Source organism: Carex rostrata, chromosome 17 (assembly GCF_964058835.1).
Source record: "Carex rostrata chromosome 17, lpCarRost1.2, whole genome shotgun sequence".
In the NCBI taxonomy this organism is placed as follows: Eukaryota; Viridiplantae; Streptophyta; class Magnoliopsida; order Poales; family Cyperaceae; genus Carex; species Carex rostrata.
In genome coordinates this window covers 2,173,705-2,186,526 of record NC_135934.1, presented here as the reverse complement: position 1 = coordinate 2,186,526, position 12,822 = coordinate 2,173,705, and the positions used below count along the sequence as shown (strand labels likewise).

The window sequence follows — 12,822 nt, the reverse complement described above, 5'->3', positions numbered from 1 at the left end:
GAACCCAAACCCTTGGTCCGCTAAACGGTTAACCGAACCAAGGGTTCGCTAAACGGTTAACCGAACCCTTGGTCCGCTAAACCGTTAACCGAACCTAGGGTCCGGTTAACCGTTTAGCGGTTTGGGTACTTTTAAAATTTGAAATGCGGTTCGGTTGATTTTTGAAATTCAATTTAATTTTTGGATAAAAATAAAAAAATCGGGTGGAGGAGGGCTCAAATACTTTATTGTTTCATGCTTCAATTGTATCCCAACATCTTTATTTTAAATTTTAAAGTTCAAACAGATAATCTGAACCATTCAACATGGTATCCACATTAAAATATGATTGGTGATCAAATTTTATATTTTTTGAAATTTTTTTTTTTACTATTATTCAAGATAGATACAAAATCATTATTTTTCAGAAAAATTACGGACCATCTAAAAATAATGATTTTGTACCTATCTTAAAAAATAGTAATTTTTTTTTTAAAGTATAAAATTAGATCTCCAATTATATTTTAACGTGAAGTTTTTATTGAACGGTTATTTGAACTTTAAAATTGAAAATAAAAATATTGAAATACGATTGAAACGTAAAGCAAGGGAACATTTTGAGCCCTCCTCCAGTGTCCTTACCAAATAATTAATTAGTGCTACTGTTTCAATGTGAGAGTATAATTGTCGTCGTCAGGCCTCTTAAAAATACCAGAAATTGACAAACACGTGGCATGAACATCACCTTCTTGATTGCCAAACAATTATTGCCTCAGTACCCTAATACTGCCGATTACAAGACACAATTAATGCTAATTTTAGAAAAGAAGCGATTCTGCAATCAATGTTCTTGGAATTTGGAAAGATCCTTGTGTTTCAATTATTATTTTTTTTAGAAAATAACAGGCAAAGCTGGCCCTGTTGAGTTGACCTTCGGCTCAAATTGATTATTTTGGGCTGAGCCTGGGCCGACTGGCTCGTTAATAGCTCGGTTCACTACCAAAAGAGCTGTTAGCGAGCAAGCTAGAGGCGAGTCACGAGCGATCCACGAGTTACGAGCTTTTTTTGCTAGCCCTAACTACCGATACCAGTATAAGCTATTTCCATTTTTCTGTTCAAATATCGGGTAAGAGGTAAAGAATTATCTTCTTTACTTTATCTCACTCTCAAATGTAACTTTAAAAATTATATCAAATTATTTTTATTTTTAATTAAAAATGTAACATATATTGAGAAATATGTTACCAAACAATTAAGAAGATATAAAATATAATTACTTTTTTCTTCCATTATTATTGGTTCATTCCCTTTGTCTCAACTTAATTATAATCTTAAGCAATGCTAACAATTGCGAAGTTAAGAATGCATCTTTATTCTAGTGAAAAAAGAACAATGTCCACGGTTTGGGGTATCTGTATTCTCTGTATTAAGTAGAATTTTAGATAATGCATCTTCATTGTCTGATCAGGATTTGGATCAATTCGGTCTGAAGTAAAAAATACGAGATCACTTTAATATTCGTGTCAACACCGATTGGATGGTCGTGATCTGCATATATAGATTCATTATGCATTAACTCCACTTAAGTCTTATTAATGTATACTTATCATTGATAAGTGATAACTATATACTTTCTTATCAGCATTATGTTATTTACAGTACTTTTAGATATATTTATATATTTTTAATAGTATTTGTATTTAATGATGCTACACCGAATATTTTAGTGAATGGCCACTCAGCAGGACATTCACTAGAAATAAAAACTATAAAAGTTGGTTTTTATTTATTTGACAATATGGTTAAGCTGAATTTCCTATCATCAGTCATCAAAGGAAAAACGGTGAACACTTTGTACATATTCGGTACTATCTACTTAGGCCTCCTTTAACCTTAATCTCTCTTAATCCACCGAACAGAGGTTTCTTAGAGTGAATTAAAGGGCTTCCTTATCTTAAATTGTTAAGTCGAGTCGGACCCCTCCTTAACAAATTGATCTCCTTTAGAGCTCTTTAGACAGAGTTTATGGACATTAATATTACTAAAAAGACATACTCTAAAGAGCTCCTTTATCTTTTATTATATCTTATCTGTTTCTTCTCCTCCAGTGTATTTCCCTAGGCACGAGAAAAAAAATTCCCTCTTCTTTCCGGCCTTGATTGTTGGATCGCCGGCGATCAAAACTCGAATCTGACATCACAATCATTAAATTGTTGAGATGACCTTTCCATAAACACCCCTCAAAAGTATTTTTCTTCCGGCACCTCTCTCCCCTTCCCACCCTTCCCTACGACAACCTTGATTTGATACTTCTTTTTGCTTCTTCTTTCGTTAATTGAACTGAAACACATCACTGGATTGTCAACCAAATCTTTTGTTTAGTTGATTCTCAAGCTTGTGCTGCTCTAATTTGCATGTAGATGATACTTAGAGCATCTCCAACAGTGATTGCTTATGAATTGCTTATGCTGATGTGTCAATTATTTTTGTAATTGCTGGATTGTATGGCTATTGCTTATTTAGCAATTATTGAAAATAATTGCTTAATAAAAATCCTTTTCTAAAGATGAGTTGACCTAATGTTTAATTCTTATTGGTCAAGTGTTTAATTATCAATTGTTTGGTTGATTATACTAATGTATGAGTGAATTGCTTAATTTCTAAAATTTTCATAATTGTTATTTAGCAATTAATTTTAATTGCTGGATTGAAGATGCTCTTATAAGTCATATTATTTTTCCTTTTATTAATTGTAGAAATTTTGAAAGGCAACACACACAAAATGAAATCTTGGTATTTTCGACCTTGATTCCCCTTGGTTGAGCTATATATTTTCAGAAGAATTTGCTTAATTTTGTATTAATATGGGATAAAGACTAAATGGTAAGAAAGATAGCTGCTTGTCAGGTTATTAATTTCAAAAATGATTTGCTTCATTTTGTATTTTAGATGAAATTTGTAGCTATTATATTATTCTCTGTTATGACAGTTGAAATATGTTACTGTACGTTGTTATTATTATCTGAGAAGGTTTTACTTCATGTTGTATTTTAGATGTATTAATGATAATAATATGATTCAGTTGAAATATGTTGTACGTTATATAGATAAGTTTTCAAATCTGAACGGATACACTATTTATTACTGTACACAAGTCATTTGTTCTATATGAGCTTATTAGCAAGGACATGTTGGTCTTTTACTCTTATTCCATAATAGGATAGATTTTTATAATTCAATGAGTTTCTTTAATCCTAGTTTTTACTTATCGAACATTAGCTTTATTAGGTGAGTTTAAAATTTTAATCTTTCATGGTTAAGGAAAGATGTCGAAATAATCAATGTAAAACTTTGTGAGTTTTGAAATGAACAACTTAATTGCATGTTAAGATGAATTGTTGGATGATTGGCGGAAGTTAAGCAATATGTACGTAGAAATAATCAATGTTGTAAAATGTGGTTTTAATTGTTCATGCATGCAGAAGATCACTTCATACTGCATATGCATATGTAGATTTTACTGTGAATTTATTTATGCGGATTTCAATAGTATTTGCAATTCGTAGTATGAGTTGAATTTCATAAAGAAGCTCAGCCATATTCAAGCAGTCCAACAGCTTAATTAGCGTAGCTCAGCCATATTCGTAGTACGATTTTTACTCCCTCATTTAATCCTATAATTTCAAAACAATTAAACTGAAGGACCGGAGCACCTATAAAAGAAGCCATTGAGGCGCTGTATATGTGAGACTCAGATATAGATTCTGGATTCAGTCTTGGAACTTAAATAATGAGTTCTAGGTATTTTGACCCGTTTTCAGTATATTATATTATCCAGTAATATATATTTTTTTAATATTTTTTAATTGGTTTTTAGCTTAGACTGCATATGCGGCCATAGAATCACATTTTACAATTCAAGAAAAATAATTGCTCACATTTTAACTAATAAAATAATATAACATACGCTGTAGAAAATCAACGATCGGAGGTTAATTTATGAGGTATGAGAAGTAATCGCATGTTCATATATTTTTATACAAGTCAGAATAAATATTAACCTGTCAAATCATGATGGCAACAATTAATAGTATCGATTGAAATTTCCCATTTGACAAAAGTATTTTTTTAGTTTAGGCTAACGTTCAATTGGGAATCAAACCAGAATCTTGTTTTATATATAGAAATCCGTACCAACAAGCTACTAAATTTTCTCCACATTGTTTTGTTCATCTGCACACGAATGAATTAACACAATTGTTTTGTGCTATCTAGTAGACATCATTAAATATATATATATTTAGGCTGAGGACCAACCAATGACATCAATACGGAATCATAGTTAACCTACTACAATAATATAGACATCATGATATATATATTGATTATAGAATGATGCTCATCCGGCCAATAATCACCAGTTCACCACCCATGCATAATTTTTTAAATTGAAGGTACAAATGATAATATGCTTATGATATGTAGCATGGAGCTCATCGTTCCAAGACAACGGGGGCAGCTGAACATCTGATTTGATGAAAACGATTCATTTTGTGAAAGAAAACAACACAAGACAACCAACCAAGGGAACCAAAGAACCAAAAGCCCACATTTTCTCAATTATATATCATCCACTTTCAAATAAAAAAAACATTATCTAAAATCATCCCCAAAAATTCATATCATTTCATAAGCATCCATTACAGCAACCACCGCCTTTCTTCCACATCGCTACCATCTCCGCCAGCGCCTGACTTGCAGCTCCACCTTCCTTCATTCCCTCGGCCGCTGCCTCTTTCAGCTCAGTCACCTTCCTCATGACTCTCTTCCCCTCCTCTCCTTCCATGAGCACTCTCACCTTTCTCGCTATCTCCTCCCTCTGTACCACCCCATCCCCACTACTCTCCAGCTGCAGTGCAATTCCCGCTCCTTCCGACAGCATCACCGCATTCTGTTTCTGTTCGGCGAACAACGGCCATGCAATGATCGGCACCCCATGCACCACCGTCTCCAAGGTTGAGTTCCACCCGCAATGGCACACGTACCCACCGGTCGCCTTGTGGGCTAGTACCTTTATCTGAGGGACCCACGATGACACCACCATGCCTCTTTCTTTTGTTCTCTCACGGAATCCTTCCGGAAGGAATGCAAAAGGATCATTCTTGCTCTCTGCGTCGTAGTAATTGCTGCTGACATCACCGGCGCCGCTCGGGCTTCGTACCACCCAAAGAAATCTCTGGCCACTCGATTCAAGGCCATATGCCAGCTCATCCATCTGTTCCTTTGTAAGCGTGCCTCCACTCCCAAATGAAACATAGAGAACTGAATTGTCCGGTTGTTTGTCGAGCCAATCAAGACACTCCGACCCGCCTGCCTTGTTAACTGTTGAGCCGGTTTGAATCAATGGCCCAATTGGGTAAACCGGTGGCCGACCCGTTTCATGCTGTCTTAAAATCTTGGCTGCATCTGGTTCAATCTCATCAAATGAATTCACCAAGATAGCCTCTGCCTCGCAGTACTTCTTACCATGATGCACCATCCATTTGTAGCACTCCTTTGACCGGTCCTGGAGCGGTGCGAGAATTTCCGTACCAGGTAGTGGCACACAGCCAGGTAATTTTACCGGTTCTTCTAGCTCCTTAAAGTCACATGTGAGATTGACATCAATTTCAGGCAAGTGCAGCACAAGAGAGAGCGTCAACAGATTAGTAGGGAAGAACAAATATGGGCGCAATCCTGCATCACGTGCCGCGTCAAAAGTGTCGGCACCAAACAAGTCGGCAACGAAACCGACGACAGTGTGGCGAGTTTTTAACTCGTTAAGTGCCGAAGTAATGTCCGGGATTAATCGAACGGCCTCGACCGACATGAGGGTTTCTATTTCTGAGTCAGATGGGAGGTCAGAGAGGGAAACAGCGGGTAGGGAGAGCGCGGAAATGGAGGACGGTAGAGAAGAAAGAAAGGCTTGTTGGGTCTTGGATGCGGTGCTTGCGAAGGTCATGAGCGTGGCCGTGAAACCATGTTTTGTGACCAGGAGCTTGGCGAGCTCGGCCATGGGGATGAGGTGGCCCATGCCAGGAGTAGCCAGCATGGCAATGTGTGGTGTTGCTGGTTTGGTACCATTCTCCATGGCAAGAGAAAAACTTCAAAGTTGAATTTACTATTTAGAATGGATTAATTAGCAAGTGGCTCTTGTAAGAATCCTCGAGAGAGGGATAGAGAGAGGAAGAACAGGGCTGTTTTACCTTTTATAGCGATCCGATTTGTTTGGTTGTATCGAGCGGCATGCGCGATGGCTTAGAAACTATATAGAGATATTCTGAGTTTCTTGACTGTTTTTTAAATGGTCAATCAAAATATCCACGCATGAAAATATGAAATTATGAAAGCACCTACTCTCTTCGTAGTTGAGTTGGGTAAAGGCTCTGGAGCTGTGGCTCAGGCTCAGCAATGATGACGTCAGCCATGCATCATGATGAGTAACCATCATTAGGGGTGTCAATGGTACCTTTTTAGCCGTTTACCCGACCCGTATCGTATTCGATAAGGCGGGTATGGGTAAGATTTTTTTTTCGTTAACTTATTGGGTATGGATATGGGTAAGAATTTTTTTTCGTTAAATAAATAGATAAGGGTATGGGTAATGACTATTTCGTACCCGTTACCCTATAGGGTAATTATAAAATCCAAATATATATTCAATTCAATTTCCAACCCACTTAAATGTATATTCAATTCAATTTCCAACCCACTAAAATGTATATTCGTGTTTTTGAATTTTTATTATTTATAAAAATTAATTTAGTTGGATTGATTGCACATCTATTTTATTTTTTATTAGAAAGAGTTAGGCTGGGGTGCTATGGATAGCATAGAGGCCTCTATGCTACGGCTCAATATTCGAGTTTTCAAAATCCAAACGGTCGATCCGAACCGTTCATCTTATTCTCCATATTAATATCTGCTTGGAGACCAAATTTTACACTTTTCTGAATTTTTTTACTATTTATTAATTATTTTACAAAATTGTTGATCCAACGGTGGCTGCACAAAACAGTAAAACCGTTGGATTAGCGATTTTCAAAGTGGCTTAATAAATAGTAAAAAAATTCAGAAAATTATAAAATTTGGTCTCCAAGCAGATATTAATATGGAGAATAAGATGAACGGTTCGGATCGACCGTTTGAATTTTGAAAACTTGAATATTGAGCCGTAGCACGGGAGGCCACTATGCTATCCATAGCACCCCAGCCTAACTCTATTAGAAATGCACTTATATATGTGTTAAAATGAATGAGTTTTTGATGTTTAATTGGTAAAATATAATAAAACTAATTATTATACTAGTATTATCCGTTATTCACCCGCTACTGTTTCGTTACCCGATAGTATTAACGGGTAAGGGTAGGATAGGGTAAGATCAATTTTTAATGGGTATAGGTAGGGTATGAATAAGGTCAATTTTAATGAGTATGAGTATGAAAATATCTCCACCTGACCCGTACCGTACCCATTGACACCCCTAACCATCATCTTTCGATTTTCAATTTTCAATTTTCCCGTCCGTCTGATTTCATTGGCTGGTTCAGGAGGTAAAGTCGTTGATCTGAGATAGATTCTAAGAAAAACTATATTTAATATTTAAATGTTAAAATTTATTCCACTTTCACGTTTCGTGACTTTAGAAGTATAATTTTTTATGCTCAAAGAGGAGTAGGTGATCCGGTTTCAATTGAAAAGAACCGAATCTCCTCTCGAATTCGTATCCTCTGAGATATCTCAAACTTTGGTTGACTTTATGAAAAATCCTAATCGTTTAAAGGCGTTTTGCACGAACCTCAAAGCCCACATGACACTGACCCCTACATCACCCCGAATAGGCACCGAAGGTCCGGACACGTTGGTCACGCAAAAGTTGAGATATCTCAGAGGATACGCACTCATCTCCTCTCTCATATGGATAAGAAATTTTTGCATCTAGAGTCACCGATACGTGAATCTGTGATAAATTTTGAGACAAAATTATATTCAATATTTAAATATCAAAATTCACTCCGAAACCACGTATTAGTGACTTTTGAGATAAATTTTCTACCCAAGAGTAGGTGATCTGATTTTTAATAGAGACCAATTTAAGCCTATCATTCTTTTATTCCTCTAATATTGAATGTTTGCATAATTAATTTGTTATAGTTAAGATATCTGTATGTGTATCTAGTTATTATCTACATTTGCCTTACCTTGTATGACAACACAGTGTTTTTGTTTTATTAATCTAAGTAATTATCAATCTTTTAATTTTATAAATTAAATTATTGCAATTAGAAAATGCAAATTGAATAATTTATAATGGAAGCATATATCAATTAATTAAAAGAGTGTGAGAGTCGTAACGAAATCAATTTTTAAACACGCCAACTGTTCAAAACTAATATATTTTTTATTGCAAATTATGCCTTAAATTTAATGGAAATGCAGGGCATGCGGTGCTTGCATTATTAGAGCATCTCCAACAGTGATGGCTTATGGATTGCTTATGCTGATGTGTCAATTGTTTTTGTAATTGCTGGGTTGTATAGCTATTGCTTATTTAGCAATTGTTGGAAATAATTGCTTAATAAGAAATTATTTTCTAAAGATGAGTTGGCCAAATGTTTAATTCTTATTGATCAAATGTTTAATTCTCAATTGTTTGGTTGATTGCATCAATGTAAGAGTGGATTGCTTAATTTTTAAAATTTCCATAATTGCTAATTTAGCAATTAATTTCAATTGCTGGATTGGAGATGCTCTTAGCTCAAATCTGTTTGATTGAGTTTATAACATAATTGAAGCCTGAAAGCAAGGCTCATATTCTCTATCAGCTTCTTTGAGTTGTATTATTATCAAATAAATAATAAATAGCAAAAAGAAAATGTTGACTGCGACTGCGAGCTGCGCTTGAAATCACGTCTATTAATTTAATGATAAGACACTATTTTGGTATGAAAAGTTGTAAATTCAAAATTTAATATCCATAAAAAAATATATAACTATAAGAATGAAACAGTATCCGCAAGAATAAAAACTTAAAAAGTGATTATTTACGAGAATATACCAACATAAAGACGTTTTTTCTATTAATCCCCTCATTTCAGACTTGTAGTATAACTAAAAATGTATATATTAACCCCCTCATTTCATACTTAGAAAAATAATAATTGTTAATAAATATCAACTATACATGGAAGCTTATCCTCTCCGAATGCATGCGCTCAAATTACTCGTTTAGATAATAAATATTTGTTGGTGACAGAACAGCAGAAGTGAGTTTTACTATCTCTAGGAGCCGAGCTGCTATTATATCCTTGGTAAATATGGGTAGGTGCCAGCGAGGTAAACTTATTTATAAATTACAAATGGCAATTTATAATTGGTTACCAGTATTTGGCAGTACAGGTCTGCGCAAAAGCTGGTATATAATGGTAGAATAAATTATTGCCACGCTTTCATTGCCACAGCTTGGCTGCAATTAAAAGTCAAAACCTATTACCTCAATTGATTACCTTTGGTATAGTAGTCCTGCGTCTTATGATCTTATCCTATACATGCTCTCAGGGTCGTGGTGATGGCTGGATAATAAGGTGCATGTTTATCAGTATATTGAGATCTGGCGGTACATCAAACTGGTGGAGAGGTCGAGAACCTACTAATTGCTTATGTGGTTTCCCGATTGACACAGGGACGGAACTAGAAAATTTGGGTAAGAGTAGATGAAAAATAAAATATAAAAATATATAATGTGAGAGATAGAATTTAAACTCAGGAACTCTCACAATCCAATGAGCAACTTTAACTACAATGCTACAAGAAAATACTTGTTATTTTATGAAAGGGACTAAGTTATATAACAACTTAAGAAATTAGAAATTTAAATTAAATTTTAATATACATAATTAAAAAAAAATTAGAATCACAGAGGTGGCTCCTTTGAACTACACTAAGATCCGACTAATCGAATAAATGTAACACCTCTACCTGCAATGTGAGATTCAATTACAGCACAATAAATGCCGGCACTACAACAGAAAGCTTTTTCTATGATCGGGCCTTCGCCGGCCACAGATAGTCATTTTTTCTCAAAAAAAAGGAAAAACAAAAATCATAAGCGACGATAACTTTCTGCGACCGACGCCTTCGTCGGTTGCAGAAAGTAATTTTTTCGAAAAAAAGAGAAATGCGCGCCAGATGACCCTCCTCTCTTGTGCTCTCTCTCGCTGTAGCCGTCGCGCCACCAGCTCGCCAGACGAAGCGGCCGCATCACCGCCAGTCAGTAGCCAGCAACCAGTACAGCAACCCCCTTCCCTTCCTCTCTGCGCCAGTCAACAACCAGCAAGACCGTCGCCCGACTGATCGAGGAAGGACTGAGGAAGAGCCAGCAGGTCCATCTCATCACCGTCTCTTCTCCAGGTATTTCACTTATTTTGATTGAATTTTGATTGAATTTTCTGAAATGCACTGAATTGAATTGAATTTTCTGAAATTTACTGAAATTCACCAATCAATTGTTGATTTGGTACTGCTTGATTTAGAGTTAATTTAGGGTGAATTTGGGGCGTAATTTAGGGTGAATTTCGAGCATGAGATTTAGGGTTATTATTAATTGTTGTGTTGAATGCTAGTTCGTTACTGATTTGTGGTGCTTATGTTGTATGTTGATTGTGTATCGATATTTATTTTTTGTTGTATGTTGGTATGTGTGGTATCAATTATTAAATGGTGTAAATGTAAAATTAAAAAAAGTCCAAAAACCTGATAAATGGGTATCAGCGACCGATTTTAGTTATCAACGACCAGAAATTTTGGTCTCTGATATAACAGTATTAGCGACCGGGATGTAGTTTCAGCGACCATCTATATTGGTCTCTGATAATTCAGATATCAGCGACCAAATTCGACTATTAGCGACTGTTGTTTTTGGTCGTTGATAACTTTTCATGACGTCAGCAAAAAACAACAGTGACAAAAAAAAAATTGGTCGCAGAAACATTATTGCGACCAGATGATGTCATTCAGCGACCGGTGACATTATCAGAAGAGTATCTGCGACGATGCTTTCAGCGATCGGAGTATCAGCAATCGTATTTGACTTTCTGCGACCGGAATTACTTTCAGCGACCAACGCAATTACTATCTGCGACTAGTTTTTCGGTCACAGAAGGCTGGTTCTGCTGTAGTGTGGTATGGGAGCAGGCACTTTGTAGGAAGATACTGCTAGCTTCCTACTATAAATGCAGGTCCATGAAAAATGCACACAAGATATTTGATGAAATGCTCGAAAGAGATACAATTTATTGGAATATGAATACAGATAATTCGTATCTAAATATCGATCAGATATTCATATCAAAATTTGTGAATAGGATAGTACAACATCCGATCCGTTTTCATTCCTAATTTTCTCAAAATTTGTGGATAGAATAGTACAACTCCTGAATCTGATGTAATAATATTATCTTTTTACCAGTTGTACATGCTCAGTCCAGTTAACAAAAAAATAAACTAGTATGCCCCACCATCACCCCTAATTGCATCTTATCTGATTCTGATGTAATTATATTATGTTTTTACCAGTTGTGCTTGTGCATACGAGCTCTCGATCCAATAAAAAAAAATAAAAGATATTCCACACCACTTCAATGTCCGGATCTGGTTCCTGTCTCTGGTAGGACCTTGTGTTTCCATTGCAACTTGATGTCCCAATTATCCTAAAAAAATATCGATGTCTCTATCTGGATTTTTTTTTAAATTTATTTCTATCATATTCACAAAAAAAAAAAAAAAAAAATCAAAGCATTCTAATTTGATCAGAATTCGAAATTCATCCAGGCTGCCAAACTATTTAGCTGCTCCAAAGACTGAGGGCTGCCAATTGACCCTACGGCCTCAGGCTAAGGGCCTCCAAATAGTTCGGCAGCCCCATTGTTATTATTATTATTTTTTAACTTGTGTAGAGAACAATGTTGTTGGAGAACCAATTCTTGGCACAAATATCAAGATTTTTTGTTCATGCTTATGCTCCCATTTTATATGAGAATTTAAATTATTTAAAAAAAAAAAACAAATGGGGCCGCAGAACCATTTCGAGATCTCTAAACTGGAGCCGCATAATCATTGGACGGCTCTTAGTTTTTGAAGCCGCAGGTTTATTTGACGACCTACCAGCAAACTGGGGTGTTTTGATTTTTGTTTTTATTATGGTATAAATAAAAATTTTGGGATTTCCTGTACCGATTGCTCTGTTAAGGTATGTAAAATATGAAGCTCTATTTGAGTTTATCTCTATTTTTTACAGTAAAAGGACAAAAAAAGATGTTCCTAGATGATTAAAATTCAATTGAAACATGGTCCACCGTATGAATTATAAATAATGGTATTCAATATTTCTAGAGACTGATTTTATACATACTTATCATCAATTTATAATTTGAATGTCAGTTATAATTAAATATTTAAATAGTATTTATTACGTCATTGCGGAACAGTCGAAAGAACGACGCATTTGCCATATTGCACCGCTATAACATACTATGACACCGATAGCGCCATAATTTTTCTGTTTCAAAAACACTATAACAACGCTATGGTGTGCTTTTTAGAACCCTAGTTATAATTAAGGTTCTAAATAGCACGCTATAGCGGCGTTATAGCGTTTTCAGATTATAAAAGTATGGTGCTATCTGCGTTATAGCGCGCTATTCTGCGCTATTTAGGTATAGTGCTGTTTTTTTAATCAGTCCATTATGATGTGATAAACACTATTTAAATCTTTGTTTATAATACTTCTTTTTATACTTTTTGGC

At 35.4% G+C, this 12,822-nt stretch overlaps 1 protein-coding gene and 1 long non-coding RNA gene across 2 annotated transcripts; one reads left to right on the top strand and one right to left on the bottom strand.

Moving 5' to 3' along the window:
• The first annotated feature begins 1,838 nt into the window (after nucleotides 1-1,838).
• Nucleotides 1,839-3,166, top strand: LOC144568218 (uncharacterized). The gene is made up of 2 exons (XR_013515613.1): nucleotides 1,839-2,225; nucleotides 2,736-3,166. It is a non-coding gene; the product is annotated as an uncharacterized LOC144568218 (long non-coding RNA).
• A 1,341-nt stretch (nucleotides 3,167-4,507) lies between these two features.
• LOC144568216 (UDP-glycosyltransferase 72B1-like) lies at nucleotides 4,508-6,279 on the bottom strand. Its single transcript, XM_078318479.1, has one exon. The coding sequence runs from the start codon at nucleotides 6,107-6,109 to the stop codon at nucleotides 4,667-4,669; it is 1,443 nt and encodes a 480-aa protein (XP_078174605.1). The 5' UTR covers nucleotides 6,110-6,279; the 3' UTR covers nucleotides 4,508-4,666.
• Between the last annotated feature and the right edge of the window lie 6,543 nt (nucleotides 6,280-12,822).